This window comes from Sebastes umbrosus, chromosome 8 (genome assembly GCF_015220745.1).
Source record: "Sebastes umbrosus isolate fSebUmb1 chromosome 8, fSebUmb1.pri, whole genome shotgun sequence".
NCBI lineage: Eukaryota > Metazoa > Chordata > Actinopteri > Perciformes > Sebastidae > Sebastes > Sebastes umbrosus.
The window spans coordinates 16812474-16828435 of NC_051276.1; the positions used below are offsets into that span (position 1 = coordinate 16812474).

At 42.5% G+C, this 15962-nt stretch overlaps 2 protein-coding genes across 3 annotated transcripts in view; both read left to right on the forward strand.

The window, feature by feature from the left end:
- The window catches only part of tfip11 (tuftelin interacting protein 11), a 5308-nt gene extending 569 nt beyond the window's left edge, over positions 1-4739 (forward strand). Inside the window, exons 2-15 of the mRNA XM_037778857.1 lie at positions 225-432; positions 741-909; positions 999-1155; positions 1268-1395; positions 1505-1666; positions 1903-2094; positions 2234-2413; positions 2527-2661; positions 2769-2872; positions 3001-3169; positions 3280-3523; positions 3664-3806; positions 3926-4091; positions 4234-4739. Coding sequence (XP_037634785.1) covers positions 227-432; positions 741-909; positions 999-1155; positions 1268-1395; positions 1505-1666; positions 1903-2094; positions 2234-2413; positions 2527-2661; positions 2769-2872; positions 3001-3169; positions 3280-3523; positions 3664-3806; positions 3926-4091; positions 4234-4580 — 2502 coding nt within the window. The 5' untranslated portion in view covers positions 225-226 and the 3' untranslated portion in view covers positions 4581-4739. The remainder of the gene's footprint in view (positions 1-224; positions 433-740; positions 910-998; positions 1156-1267; positions 1396-1504; positions 1667-1902; positions 2095-2233; positions 2414-2526; positions 2662-2768; positions 2873-3000; positions 3170-3279; positions 3524-3663; positions 3807-3925; positions 4092-4233) is intronic.
- Positions 4740-6176: 1437 nt separating this feature from the next.
- thoc5 (THO complex 5) lies at positions 6177-14560 on the forward strand. Of its 2 annotated transcripts, none has more exons than XM_037778930.1 (20): positions 6177-6318; positions 6574-6678; positions 8305-8448; positions 8731-8844; positions 9235-9332; positions 9482-9628; positions 9742-9856; positions 10082-10214; positions 10325-10402; positions 10585-10628; positions 11387-11486; positions 12269-12377; positions 12533-12634; positions 12739-12835; positions 13208-13319; positions 13411-13514; positions 13626-13713; positions 13824-13939; positions 14061-14251; positions 14352-14560. In XM_037778930.1, the coding sequence occupies exons 2-20, from the start codon at positions 6580-6582 to the stop codon at positions 14413-14415; spliced, it is 2055 nt and encodes a 684-aa protein (XP_037634858.1). In that variant the 5' UTR covers positions 6177-6318; positions 6574-6579; the 3' UTR covers positions 14416-14560. The 2 variants fall into 2 exon arrangements, with proteins under 2 accessions (XP_037634858.1, XP_037634857.1); XM_037778929.1 differs by having other exon boundaries at positions 6252-6318; positions 6570-6678.
- Positions 14561-15962: the final 1402 nt, after the last annotated feature.

Here is a 15962-nt window from a genome sequence, read left to right on the forward strand (position 1 = left end):
TACTTTGGTTTCCCCCCTGTGATCATATTACATGTATTTATTGTACATACTACATTTATTTATTGATGGACTGTACACACTATGTTCACCCATTCACTCTGTATCTTTTATATCTCTATTATTGTTTTTATAATTTTTGTATACCTTTACCGCTGCTTTGACACCTGAATTTCCGTCCAGGGATTAATAAAGGTTCATCTTATCTTATCTTATCTTATATCCAGAGATGTCCATGTCCCATCTGTATGGGAAGAGAGAGGAGGAGGAGGAAGGTGTGGAGATCGAGAGCTTTGAGATAACAGACTGGGACCTGGCCAATGAGTTCAACCCAGAACGCCGCAGACACAGGCAGACCAAGGACCAGGCCACCTATGGGATCTGGGCGGACAGGGACTCAGACGAGGATGAGAGGCCTAGCTTTGGAGGCAAGAAGTAAGGCATGGGTTTATTTTTGTTGCTGCCCCAATGCTCCTGTTGTGTTACCTTAGCCTTAACGCAACCATATCCCTAATCCTAACCAATTACCTCTGCTAAACCTAACCATAGCCTAACCTGAGCCCTAACCCCAATAGGGGAAATATAAATCTAACAGGAGGAAAACACTTTTTAAAGGGGAACATACTTAAATACAAGAATATCGTAGTCATCCCAACAGAAATAGTCCACATAAACACCAACTGCCGCTTTTTTTTAAAAAACAGTTGTTAACAAAATGAGTCGATTGTTTGTGTTTTTTCTAGATCTAAAGACTACAGTGTTCCAGTGAACTTTGTGAGTGGTGGTCTGCGTAAGAGTGCAGCTGAGGAGAAACAGAACCAACAAAAAGAAGAAGGCTCTGATGACTCTGAAGATGAGGGTCCTTCAGCACCTCCCCCTCCTCGCAGCACTGCACCCAAAAAACTCCAGATGGTAACTTTTGTTATGTGTATGGGATTTACACATTGCAGTGTATTCTGTAATATTGTTTTGTCAAAACCGATTTTTTTCTTTTTTGCTAGGGTAATTTCCGGGGGCACCAGTCCCAGAGGTTTGCAGGTGGCATACAGTCTGGTAAAGGCATTGGTAACTGGGAAAAGCATACAAGGGGAATTGGACAGAAACTTCTGCAGAAAATGGGCTACCAACCAGGAAAAGGCCTGGGCAAGAACGCTCAAGGTGGGTAGGCCTGAGGAGGCAATGTGATTTAGATATTTAGTAATAGTGTGTGTTTTAAAGGATCAATAGTGGAGTTGATATACCCTGACTTTGCACCCTCTCATTGCTGCAGGTATTATAAACCCCATTGAGGCAAAGGTTCGTAAAGGCAAGGGAGCAGTGGGTGCTTATGGCAATGAGCGAACCACACAGAGTCTTCAGGATTTTCCTGTGGTCGACTCAGAGGAGGAGGAGGAAAAGGTAGAGGGTTGCAAAAAAAAAAAAACCGCTGTTTGATTATATAGCAGAAGTGATGCTGTTGAGTCAGTCAACATTATTTTTACATTATTCTCAATGTCTGTCCGTGTAGGAGTTTCAGAAGGAGCTAGGCCAGTGGCGTAAGGATCCTGCAGGCTCTGTAGGAAAGAAAAAACCCAAATATTCCTTCAAAACTGTGGACGAGCTGAAGGCTAAAGGCAAGCTGGTAGGGCGCAGTACGGTGGCATCCGCTGGAGAGTTGGCACAGGTCAAGGTATGTTTGAAAAGACTAGCATTAACACTCCTTTGTGTCGGTCTCACAGGAATGTTATCAGGGCACTATTGAATTGGCATGTAATGTTATAATAAGCAGCAAAACTTAAGTTAATTGTACATTTACACTCAGCACAAACCCCTATGGATGACATTATAATATGAATGCAAAGCAAATTGTCGGCTGCCATTTTTGTCTCTGAATTTCATTTACCCCATATCTGTTCCCATCTCTAGGTAATAGATATGACTGGAAGAGAAAAAAAGGTATATTACAGTTACAGCCAGATGTCCAACAAGCACAGTGTTCCAGATGAAGGTCCACCAAGCCTGTCCACTCAGGATCAGAAGGTATCTGGCTTTGCTCTCCCTGAACTCGAGCATAACCTGCAGCTACTGATAGACCTCACAGAACAGGACATATTACAGGTATGAAGGAACCAAAAATATCTGCCAAATGTCCACAGCTATGAGTTTTCTACGGGTTTTCTATGGACCACTCTGCTACTTCTTCTGCTTCATATTGACATTCTTTCTCTTTTGCTGTTTTATTTTCCACCTCCTGTAGTCCGCCAGACGTCTGCAGCATGAAAAAGACGTAGTTGTGTCTCTGAGCCACGAGTCACGAGCACTGCAGAGCAGACTGGATACAGAGCAAGATGCCATCCAGAGAATGGAGGCCGTTCTGGCGTTGGTGGCGCGTTTTCCTTCTGGGGAGATGGCACCTGGGGAGGGACCCACCCTGCAGGTACATATACACACACAACTAACAGCTACAGTTGTCAGGCTGTTTGTTAGATCTTGCGCTGTTATCACATCCATATAGGTAATCGTTTTGGTGTCTTCCTTCTCTTTCTTCAGGAGTGTGCCCGGATCTTTGAGACTTTGCAAACGGACTATTATGAAGAATACAAGACCATGGGATTGGCAGACCTGGCTGTAGCTGTTGTTCAGCCGTTACTCAAAGAGAAACTTCGTTCCTGGGACCCTCTTAAGGTATGTCTTAGCAATTATCTTCTTTTGAGGTAACCACATACTTTAATCTTTAATAATTAATAGTGAAACTACCACTTACTACTCAGACTGTTCTCTGATTATTTCAGGACAGCTCGTATTGTCTGGAAGACATCGGTCAGTGGAGAGCAATCCTTGAATCTAGAGATCTCCATAGCAGTGCCCCGGATTCAAACATGGACCCTTACCACAGGTCATTTTAAATACACAGAACATAATAAGCTGTGCTCATGTATTTACATGAATGAATTCTACTGGCTAGGTGTTAAAGCCTGTTTTTGAAGACGTGTGTGTGTGTGTGTCCTGTCTTTGTCGGTCCAGACTCTTGTGGGAAGTGTGGATCCCAGTGATGCGGCCCTGTGTGACAGGCTGGCAGCCTCGAATGGTAGGGCCAATGGTGGACTGTGTGGAAGTGTGGGCTCCTATTCTACCTCTGTGGATCCTGGATCACCTGATGGAGCAGCTGATCTTACCCCGGCTACAGCGAGAGGCAAGACACGTCTCCACTTAAAGACACACTTATTTGGATGTAGAGAAATAATAATAATTGCCATCTACATTGAGAGCTGTTTTTATTCATTTCTGTTTCCTGTCTAATAGGTGGATAACTGGAACCCTTTAACTGACACAGTGCCCATCCACTCCTGGATTCATCCTTGGCTGCCTCTGCTCCAATCACGTCTAGAGCCTCTCTACCCACCAATCAGGAGCAAGCTATCCAGTGCCTTGCAGCGATGGCATCCCAGCGACGCTTCAGCTCGCCTCATTCTGCAGCCTTGGAAAGATGTTTTCACACCAGGTGCATGGGAGGCCTTCATGGTGAAAAATATCATCCCTAAACTAGGTAGGTCTTTCATCGGTAATAGCCTTAGCAGTAGCAGTGGAAGAAAATGTATTTTCCCAGCAGCAGTCTTATCCTTCCCTGTCCCTCCTTTTCCCACTGGTTTCTCTTCTTCATGTGATGGCTTCTGTGTCCCTCCTCAGCTCTGTGCCTGGAAGAGCTGGTTATCAACCCTCACCAGCAGCAGATGGAGCCATTTCACTGGGTGATGGACTGGGAGGGCATGTTGTCCCTCTCCAGCCTTGTGTCCCTGTTGGACAAAAACTTCTTTACAAAGTGGTTGCAGGTCAGTGAATATACTCACACAGAACAGGAAGTAATTGAGATGCGCTTAACTGCAGTTGATTATTGAACAATTGTAATTTTGTGACTTTGTTATGTCTGTTTGTGTTTTGCTGATTATAGGTCCTGTGTTCATGGTTGAGCAACAGTCCCAACTATGAGGAAATCACTAAATGGTACCTGGGCTGGAAAACCATGTTTAGTGACGCCTTGTTGTCACAGCCGCTCATTAAGGAGAAATTCAACGAAGCTTTGGACATCATGAACCGCGCAGTGTCTTCAGGCATGGGTTGGTATTACACACAGTCTCAGAAAATAAACATATTAAAATTATAGAACAGCTTTCCTTTTTACAATTATGATAATTCAGCCCTTTTTTTCTCTGCTGCAAGAAAACATATTACAACACTCCTTCTTTTTTACATCCACAGGTGGATATATGCAACCTGGTGCAAGGGAGAATATTGCATATCTGACACAGACCGAGAGACGAAAGGACTTCCAGTATGAAGCGATGCAGGAGCGCAGAGATGCAGAGAGTGTGGCTCACAGAGGCATCAGTGCTGGTGTGCCTACTAACTTTAAAGATCTGATTCAGACTAAGGCAGAGGAGAACAACATTGTCTTCATGCCCTTAGTGGCCAAACGGCACGAGGGCAAACAGCTGTACACCTTTGGGCGTATCGTCATCTACATAGACAGAGGGGTTGTGTTTGTGCAAGGAGAGAAGACTTGGGTGCCCACATCTTTGCAAAGTCTGATAGATATGGCCAAGTGAGGGTAGACTGACTGATTCCTTGGTCTGCTAAGTGTAAAAGAGAAGAAGTAGAGCAAATGTTCACATTTGATGTAACTTAGTATGCTGACCCTTGTCATATGTGTCTTTGTACATTTTTAAATTGTCACTAGAACTGTGAATAAATAATTTTTGAATGTATGTGGCCTATTTTGTTGTTTTTAAATCAGATGTGAAATGTTACGAGTAATGTACAGTATACATTATTGTACATATAGGTATGTATATGATATTGGTTGGTTTTCAGAAGCTTTTGCATTCAACACAGACAAGGCAATTTCATATATATAGCATATTTCTTTGTAAGTAAACAGTTTATTAAAAAAAAAATCAGTATAGAGTATTTACGTACATGACTTTAATTTTTAAATGATAATTTATATTTTTTTAAATGCTACTTTTACTGTACCTTATATATTTACTATAACTAACTACCTTGATCCCAAGGGAAATTCAAGTTTCCAGCATCATAGTTCCATAGTGCAAAACATGTTGGTAAAAAGGCAGTAAAACAGTTAGTAGTGCAAAGTACAAAGTACAAAAGAATATACCAGATATAAAAAAACAAGGATATGAAGAAAACTGTTAAATAGGTATTTATATGATATTGGTTGGTTTTCAGAAGCTTTTGCATTCAACACAGACAAGGCAATTTCATCTATATAACAGTACTTATATATTTACATACATGACTTTAAAGGGACTATTTGTAACTTTCAGAAATGCTTCTTAACAGCGACACCTGTGGCCATGAAATCAATGAAAGTCAGCGTCGGGCTCACGCTTGCTCGCTCTCAATATACCTGAACGAGCATCACTCAAAACAGTGAGGCGACACACGTCAGCTAAAACCACAATATCACTCTATATTTCAGCTGCTTGGCAGTAATGTTAGCTGACCAGACGGAGGTCTCTCCATGAACATGATTTAGATCTGATCCTAGTGTTGGCTTTTCCTGCCTAAGTGCAGGCTGAGGCAGCGGGGCTCTCCAGCGTGTCTCCCTGCTCTCTCCGCCCGCAGCCGGAGAGAGCAGAGGAGACACCGGCACCTGGTCGGTAACGAGAAGACAACGTAAATCTCTGTAGAGCTCCGTCACTTCACAAGACACGGAAAACCTCTGTTGGTCTGGAGGAGCTGCAGCAGTTATTTCTGCACAAACGTCCCCTGTACATTCACTGGATATTCTCAGAGCTAAACTAACTCTTCTGCAGTGTGGAGTGAGCGCGCGTTCACGTCTAGAGGTGGAGCGAGCTGAGCTGTCTGAGTGAAGGCGAGCAGGCAGAGGAGGAGGGTACAGTGGCTACACGCGAACGCGCATATGCAAGCGCGCATGTGTGCCGACCCGCTACATTTATGCGCATACAAAGTTACAAATAGTCCCTTTAATTTTTAAATAATTTATATTTTTTTAAATGCTACTTTTACTGTATCTTATATATTTTATTGTGTATATATAATTTAATATTTTTGTTTATTTATTTATTTATTCTTTTTAGTGTATTGCAGTCTTTTTTGAATGACTTGCAATACCGGGTTAATTTGCTTCTTGTAGGGGGCAGTGTAGCTGTAGTTCCTCGGCGGATATGCGCTCTAGGGTTTTTTTGTCCCAGCAGGGATTCCGTCCATCTTCACTTCCGGTGAATCCTTCAACAGGAATCCTGTTCATGTGCATTTTGCGCACGATTTAAGAACTTCAGACGTATTTTTGTCACCACTCAGGTATGTGGATGTTTATAGATACATCACAATCAAACATACAATGCATTGACGGGTTTGTATTGATGATTGTAAACATGCTTTTATGAACCGACCAGCCGGTTAGCCTCACAGAGCTAACAGGGCTAACATCAGCTCGCTGTTGTTGGCACGGTAACAGTTACCTAGGTTCTGTGTTACTGTAACTAACTAACGGTTGTTATGGCTTATCTTCATCTTAATGTATTAAAGCCCCTTATGTTCCTCTTCTTTATTCAGCCAGCTATGTCATCAGACGCTCTGAAGAAGAGGAAATCAAAGGTTGTCCGCAGTGAAGGAGGAACCCCAGAGATGAAGCGAGGACGCGGAGAGGGCGAGCAGCAGGTAGAGAAGAGAGTTGTAATATTATGAGAATAAAGTCATACATTTATGAGACAAAAGTTGTAATATTATGTTATGAAAGTTATGACTTTATTCCCATAATTTTACAACTTTTTTTCTCATAATATTATGACTTTATTCTGTAAATCTCAGATGTTTTTTCTCACAATGTGGTCCTAATACTCCATAGTACATTTACACTTTGGCCCTCACTGCATTAGACTTATATACTTACACTATAAACTGTGTTACCTTCATCACAATGCTCAAATGTTTTGTGGCTCCAGACAGATTTGTCTTCTTTTACTTTTGCCTGAAATGGCTCTTTTGATAGTAAAGGTTGCTGACCCATGGTGTAGGGAGACCCCCAGCAGAAGGACTGGAGTCACAGTCCTCTGTCAGCAGCATTAATACGCCTCGTCATGGTGTCATTGGGCTATGTAGCCATGTAGACACTGAGGTGCTAAGTACTTATGTCTCATAGAAAATCTCCACAAGATTAAAATTCTGCTTTTGTGATTGGGATGAAGGTCCACGTGTGATTGAAACACAAAACTCTTGATGGTAAATTAACTATGGGAGCAAATACTAGGTTGGATGTAAGATAAGATATTCCTTTATTAGTCCCGCAGTGGGGAAATTTGCAGTGTACAGCAGCAAAGGGGATAGTGCAAAAAACAAGATGCATCAGCTAACACAGTAAAAAAAAAAAAAGAGCTGAACAAAGTGTAACAAAATATGAACCATTTAAATAGAAGGAATTATAAAAATAGGAGCAGGATATACAGTATTGACGATAAACAGACTATTAACAAAATTGCATAAGTGGAAAATGGTATTGCACAGTGAGAATTAATGAATAAATGAAATTCCACCTGAAAATATCAGGTTATTGTCAGTTTTTTGGTGTGTAAGTGGTCTACTGGGAGCAGTGCTGGTTGTGGAGTCTGACAGCTGCAGGAAGGAAGAACCTGCGATAGCGCTCCTGTACATCCACTATTCTAAGCACTACTTTATATTGTTACCAACCAGATATCTAGTTGCTAATTTAGGTTAGTGGAAAAATACGAGTTATCAATATTGAAGTTTGAGTCAGGTTCAGTGTCTGGGACCTGAATGAACTCAGTGAATCCCTGCTAGTTGTGTTATAATGGAGTCAGCACTCTGACTTCTTACAGCAGCAAAAAGAGTGGGCTCAAGTTGAAGCCTGACCGACAGTGGTGTGATATTAGATTAGATTAGTTTTCTTTTATTGTCATTGTATAGGTACAATGAAATTGAGTTTGCAACTCCCCATCACATACACGATGCATTAAAAGACAAGTCTATAAATAAATATAGGGTACTGTATAAAGACAGCTATGAGGTTAGTGACCAGTGTCATCGTATGTGCAAACTGTCATAACGGGCAGTAAAAGTAAATAGACAATCTAAAACAATATAAAAGACAATGATTATAATACATAATAAATAGTATAATCGGTCGGCATGTGCAATATCATAACAAATACAGTTCAAAGTGCAATTGCAGTCAGGTTAAAGTGCATGATAAAATACAACAAATAAAGTGCATCTAGTCCATGTAGTTATGGAAGTATATACTGATGTAGGTGTTTTTAAATATTCCAGGATGTGCGTGTGTACAGTGAGGAGGTGGAGCTGGATGCCAGGGACCCAAGGCAGGACTTCCTGCAGTACAAAGAGTCATGTGAGAGTTTGGCCACACTCATGAGTGAGATCCAGGAGCTGAAAGCCAATGGAGCCAAGGAGGGGGTAAGAATCAGACTTTTAAGAGGATATAACACACATTCAAACTACTCTGTCACTATAGACTGATCTCATAGTCTGTTTTTGTAAGTAATAATGTAGTCACATTACAGACGAGTTAAACTCATCAAGGTGATTTGCTGGTCTGTCACTGTAGAAACAAGTACATTCCTCCACAGCAGAAACTTAAATCTAAATACACCACATCATTTTGTATATGATCCCATACACAGTTGATTGTTTGTCTCCGCCACAATAAAAAAAGTAACTAGTTGTGTCTGTTCTCAGTGTGTTGACGTCGAGCAGAAACGAATGCAGAGCTGCATCCACTTCATGAATCTGAAAAAACTCAATCGCCTGGCTCATATGCGATTAAAGAGAGGCAGAGACCAGACACACGAGGTAACTCCCACACAACTCTCAAACGCTGAGCAACTTTTATGACATATCAACCGAAGTACCTTCTTAGATTAAGTTCACTCGATTCCATTCATTTGCTGAAAAAGTGCTGCCTCAGCTCCCTTTTGTGCTGAGAAGGAAATGCAAGTTGAGCACCAAGCACTTTGTTTCTACTTTTAACACCTAACTGCAGTAGCTGCCACTGTCAGCAGAGAAAGCTTGTACACCCTTGGGTTCGTTTTCGTTCAGAATTCATTGATCCAGTTTCAGATCCTGCTTATTGATCCTTGTTCTTATTGAGTCTTGGTTCGGATTCTTGGCATATTGTTTGGCATGTATTTATTTCCAGGGTTGTGTCTGCAAACAAACCATAACCACCTTTCTTTCCTTCAGGCAAAGCAGAAAGTGGATGTGCTGCACCTTCAGTTACAGAACCTGCTGTATGAAGTTATGCATCTTCAGAAGGAGATCAGCAAGTGTCTGGAGTTCAAGTTAGTGCCAAATATCTAATTCAGCTACAACAGCTTTTACTTTGAACATACTTGAGACCAAGCACAATGAAAATCTACTGAGGTTATCAATGATTATATACAAGAAGAACAAAAAAGCAGGCTGAGTTACCATATCTTTCCTGATCCAGGTCTAAGCATGAGGAGATAGACTTGGTGTCTGAGGACGAGTTTTACCAGGAGGCTCCGCAGGACATTTCCAGGCCTCCACTCACCAAAAATGATCCCCACCAACTCACACTGGCACGACTGGACTGGGAGCTCGAGCAGAGAAAGAGGTATGCAAACTTGTACACAACATTAGTAGCATGCTATGATTTTAAAAAAAAAAACGCAGTCTCGAATTTTGGGAAGCATAGAGCAGCTGTTAAAAGTTTGTGCTTGCATACAGATTGGCAGAGAAATACAAGGAATCACAGTCCACAAAGGAGAAGATCCATAAGAGCATCGACGTGAAGAAGGAGCATCTGACCAGCTTGCAGCCTGGACTCAATGCCATCATGCAGGTACAGTATAGGACCACACCATCACTCTGGTTTTGTTCCAGTTGCAGCAGCTTGGAGCATTGATTTTTGAAAGTGTTGTCCATTTATTATGTATGATATTGACTGTTTATTTTATTAATCTTTTTTCTTCACGGAGGTGAAGGTCTTATCTGCTGTACCACCAACAGACACCACGTATGGATCCTCTGAATGACCATATGATTTCTCCTCTCTCTTCTATCCCAGGCCTCTCTCCCAGTGCAGGAGTACCTGGCCATGCCGTTTGAACAGGCTCAGATACAGACAGAGGTTGCCCGCCATCTGCCTCCAGCTCTCTATGTCCTGTTCGTTCAAGCCAATGCCTATGGCCAGGCCTGTGGTACGTAGTCATTAGTGGAAGAATATCATGTGTTTCAAGACAAAGTAGAGTTTTTTTTTTATGGGACGTAAGCTCTGATTGTAAATGATTTATTTTTGTTTCCATGTCAGACAAGAACCTGAGTGTCTCAATCAGTGGTGATGTGGATGAGGCCAAGGCCCTGTCCAAACCTCCAGAAGATTCCCAGGGTACAAACACTGCTTTACATGCCTGCCATCACACATGCAGCATGTACACATATTAGACAGACACTTAGCTTCGTTGTTCAGCTCATCTTCTGTTATATTCTATGTTGCTTAATTTATCAAGATGTATTTATGAGAGATGCATTTCCAACAAAAATAAAATGATGTGTTCTGGTTTCATCCAGATGATGAGAGTGACTCGGATGCAGAGGAGGAGCAGGAGAAAACGGTGAGTCTCAGGCCTGGCTTTACTCCCAACACACACACACACACACACACACACACACACACACACACACACACACACGAGCACCTTCAGGTCAGAGAGTTCAATGATTTCTTAAAAAACCACACAAACTGATCCTGAAGCCCCAACTGTCACACATTGTGGTGTGGCGGATGGGGAGCGGCCACTATCGATCGCTTCCTGCATCCGGAGGAGTGCCAGCTGGGGGTTTCTGGGAAATATTTTCCAAGAATGGCTAGGTGACTGTAACCTGAGCGCACCTCGGACATGCACACTCAGCACCGAACCAGTGCTGTCTGTCGGGATGTTTCTCTAGTGAAGTAAATGTGTATTTTCTAAATTACTGATTCGGGAACAAATGTTTTGTATTTTGATGCAACTTCTATCTGACATTTCATATATTAGTTTAGCTTTATTCTCCAAGTACAGCAAGGTACATAATACACACAACACTCCATTAAAAACGTCCAAATATACTATAGTGCAAATGGGCAGGTAGCAGCAAATAAGTTTGAAGAGCAAATTTTCATCTGAAACGCCTTCTTCCAGCCCTTCCTTTGAACGGCTGCTTCCTTCTTTTATCTGTAACAGTAGAAGTCAATATCACGTTTCTCCTGGGAGCACCTGGAATTTGATGCAAATTGTTTTTCTAATTTATTTGATATGCCACAATGTCAAACATGCACTTTATTCTGCTTTCTGTCTTTTCATCTCTTGTTTCCATTGCTTTTTATCGACAGAAGAGAAGAAGGCCAACTACAGGTGGCCAGTTGGATGACAAAAGACGGGAGATGCTGAAAAGGCACCCTCTGTCCCTCTGCTTGGACCTCAAGTGTAAAGGTAACTCACTCTATTCATTCTATTCTTGATGATTTCTGCACCAAATAGATCTTTGCATTCCCTGTCTTTACGCAGCACATTGAAGCCCACGTATTTACAAGTCATCTGTAATGTATCCATAGCTATACTGCGTATTGTGGTAACTCTATACCTACCGGATAGTAAGTGAAAGAAAGTAAGCGTGACCCAGTCTGCTATGATGTCACGACACCATTTGACCCTCGTGTTCCCTCTGCTGGCAACAAAAGGAATAGTGACAGATTATAGGGGGATCTGCATTGCAGGCGTAACTCTACCTAAAGGGGGAGGAGGGAGGGAGAGAGGTGAGAGAGATGCTTGCAGTATTGTGGGTCTGCAGCACCTACAACATGCTGTAAGCATATTTTCTCATCACCACTCTTCCTCTAACCTCTGCTCGTATTTCTAGAGCCTTCCCTCACCCCGGTTGTCTTCGCTGCTGCCAACTGCAGCAGTCGGTTTACTGCAGTAAAGGCAAAAAGTGAGCAGCGTAGGTGTCAGTGAGTGACAGAGTGTCACTGAGTTCACCGTGACTGCAGAGAGCGGAGTGTGAAAGGTGACCATCAGCATAGTATGTATCCCCTGGGTGCTGCTGGCTGCCGTCGTGACCACACCCTGTTATTGCTCTCTAATGCGCTGCAGTGTAAAGAAAAACCCTGGGGGACGTTCACTGGGAGGATTAATGAAAAGAGGGGGCACGGAGGGAGTATTGCGCTACTAATGGATTAGTTCATCATCATGTGTTATCCATCATATCTCCACAGATGGCAGCATCCTCCATCTCCACTTCTACTACCTGATGAATCTGAACATTATGACAGTCAAGACCAAGGTCTCCACCTCCACAGACCTCAACGCGGCCATCAGCGCCGGGTATGTGTGTATTTTATCTCGTCTGTCTATTCTCTAATGTGTGTAGAGATGGATGCCTCTTCCACCGCAAACCAACCTACCTACAGGACGTAAGCATCCGTCTTCCTCTCCGTGTCCCTGAAAGGAAAGTCTAATAATGATGTCTTCTTTTGCAGGGACCTGCTGAAATCCGACACTCTACTCAGCTGCCTCTACACCAGCGACCAGGGACGAGAAACGCCCAATCCAGCTAATCGCTACCAGTTTGACAAAGTCGGGTGAGGATGTCAAGTAATTAAAAGGAAATGAGAAGATGTGAAGCGAAGTCACAGCATTGACTTTAATGAAATTCCAGCAGAATTAACCCCATAATTCCTTTTAGGATTGTTTGCTTTGCTGATTATGTGGAGGAGCTGGGCCATCCCTACATGTGGGTTCAGAGTCTAGGAGGACTACATTTCCCCAAAGATCCCTCAGAGGTGTGTGTTGAAATCAGTTGAGCACGGTCTCTCTCTCTGTGTGTGTGTGTGTGTGTGTGTGTGTGTGTGTGTGTGTGTGTGTGTGTGTGTGTGTGTGTGTGTGTGTGTGTGTGTGTGTGTGTGTGTGTGTGTGTGTGTGTGTGTGTGTGTGTGTGTGTGTGTGTGTGTGTGTGTGTGTGTGTGTGTGTGTGTGTGTGTGTGTGTGTGTGTGTGTGTGTGTGTGTGTGTGTGTGTGTGTGTGTGTGTGTGTGTGTGTGTGTGTGTGTGTGTGTGTGTGTGTGTGTGTGTGTGTGTGTGTGTGTGTGCGTGCGCGTGCGCGCACGCACGCGCGCGTTAGTTACAGCCTCATCATGTTGCTCGTGTTTTTTCCAGGGTGTGTGTGTGGGCAGTTCTCTGAGTGCCAGCCACATGGAGAGCACCATGAAGCTGCTGAGGGGACGACTCCAGTCCCGCTTGGCTTTGCACAAACAGTTCGCCTCTTTAGGTACATTATATGTTAACGACCTCACATCGAATAACTCTTGAAGAAGAGACGGGACATTTCGACTTAGATTGTTTTGTGCTCCTGTCCTCAGAGCACAGCATCATCCCCGTCTCCAGTGAGTGTCAGCAGCTCTTTCCTGCCAAGATCATCTCCCGTTTAGCTCGCTGGACCACCACCACCCAGCAGGAGTACATGGTATATGCATACATAAACACACAGATGTTTGAAATCACCTGTTTTTAAAAGAAAAGAAATACACCTCATGTAGCACACATCTCACTGGGATACTTCTCTCCCTCTTGGTAGGAGCTGGCGTATACTCGTCATGTGACGGATGCTGGGCTGGCGAAGGAGACTGATCTGTACTTCATGGCTGTGGTGGAAAGGGGCACAGGTAAAATACTATCACTGATGATGGAATTGGCCAATATTGATAACTTGTTATTTATTTATTTATTTATTTATTTATTATAACCCACCTGCTCTGATCTTTTTCTTCTTCAGCTTGCCTCCAGGCCGCTGTGGTTCTGAGTCCCCGTTACCCAGAAATCTCTCCTCTTTTCTCCCTCTCCCTCAGCTGGAAGGGAGAGCGCAGTGGACGCACTGACGACAACCTTCGAGTACGAGCATTTATCAATATTGATCACTCATGTTGCATAAGCTTGTGTTCTATTGTTGCACAAGCTCATATTACGTCTAGATATTTCAGGTTCTAACTGACTCATCTTTTCCTTTTTTAAGGCCATGGAGAGCGAGGTCAACGTGTTCAAAAATGAACTCCAGGGCCCACGTCCAGGACACCAGCTCCTGACCAATCAGTTCTCACGCCTGTGTGTCTGCCTGGATGTGTATTTGGAGACTGAAGGACAAGATGACAGTGTGGAGGGACCACGAGAGTTTCCCAGAGAAAAGATGTGCCTGCGCACTGTCAGGTACAGTCCACTCACAAGAAGCTATTAATGAACAAAATGTGGTGAAAGATCATATCTGAATAGACTTACTGTATCTCTGACATCTCGCTCTCTTTCTCAGGGGTCCAAATCGTCTGAAACCATTCAAGTACAACCACCCTCAGGGCTTCTTCAGTCACCGCTAGATCTGTCCATATGATTCTCACTGCTGTACTGTACAACTCTAAGTCCCTCAAGCTAGCCTTTGTGGCTCTTTGACACACAAAGTATCCCTTTTTAAAAGTCTTTTTACCTGTTTGAAAATAAAAAACACCGTGTTATTTTCTTGAATGAGAGTGTATCTGGTCTATTTAAGGCTCTGTTGCATCCATGCTTTGTTGTACACGCCCAAATTTCTGTTTTATCCCTCTCCACCCTCACCTCTCTGTGCTGCTCTATTTATAGGCTTCGTCTGCACTAGCTGATTATTATGCCATTGTGGTTCAGTGCTACAGCAAGCTGAGTCATTTCCCCAGAGAGTTACTTCCATGGAATATAATACCTAGCCTTTGACCTTTTCAGTTATCATTCTGGATGCTTTAATGGAAGAAAAACAGGTTGTTATTCAGAATACTGATGCCAATTCAATCCATCAAGCCATCAAGGATGACTCTGATTTTATGAATAGCTAGCAGCAGTCCACAAAGTGTTCAGCAAAAATATCACTCACTTATCTTCTTGCACATTAGAGTGCAAATTCAGCAGGATTTAACGGAATCCAAACATTAATGCCTCATAGATTTATGGATGTGTGTAATTGGAAGGAGAAGACAAGACCACTGGTGGTGATTACTATTTAAAATGTGAGTGAGGATTTTCATGGTGAAAGGAGTTCTGCAATCAGGGACTTCTACTCATACTTGTATATTCCTCAAGATACAAAAAGTAAAGCTTTTTTGTAAATCTTCAGGGTTAAATTTACCTCTATGAAAGGTAAACTTAGACTTTAAGGGCTGTCCTGGACCAAAGAAAGGCTTAATCGACTAACACCATTTTTGTTGACTAATCCATTAGTTGATTTTAGTTTCTCCACAAAGAATCACACAAAAGCACCACTTTAAATCTTGTGTTTACCAGAGATGTGCTCATAAGTTTCTTGGAAATTAATTCAGCATAAAAAAGCAACTAAAGAAATCTTAGTCGACTAAGACCAAAACAACCGATGATTAGACTAAGAGGTGGCAGCCTTCATTTTTTCTATTTGGTTCTTTAAGGGAAAAATAACTTGTCTTGTAACTGGAAAAACTCAAAGTAATCAGTAAAGAGCACAACCAAAATGAAACCAGATAGCTTGTCTTGGCTCTACAACAACAAGCCTACTGAGAACTGTCAGAGCTGATGTGTTGTCAGATGTGAGTATTTCAGGAAAACAATAAGACTGAGTTTACTAAGTATTCTAACAAAAGTGCAGTGACAAGAGAAAAAGACATTAGTAACTTCCACCTGTTGTGTTTGATGACATGGCTGCTGATCCCATTAATACAAATCCATTTATCATGTGCAAAGAGATTGGATGTGAACACTGAACTCCAGTGCTAGGGGAGAAATCCTTCCAATGTCAGCCAAAAGTGTGTCCAATGTCAGAAATGTATCCTAAACGAAATCATGAATGGCTTTTGTAAGCAGCTGCTGCACTCATTAGGAAATCCTATTAGAAATGTAGCTACACCTTTTCACTACTGTAAGGCATGAC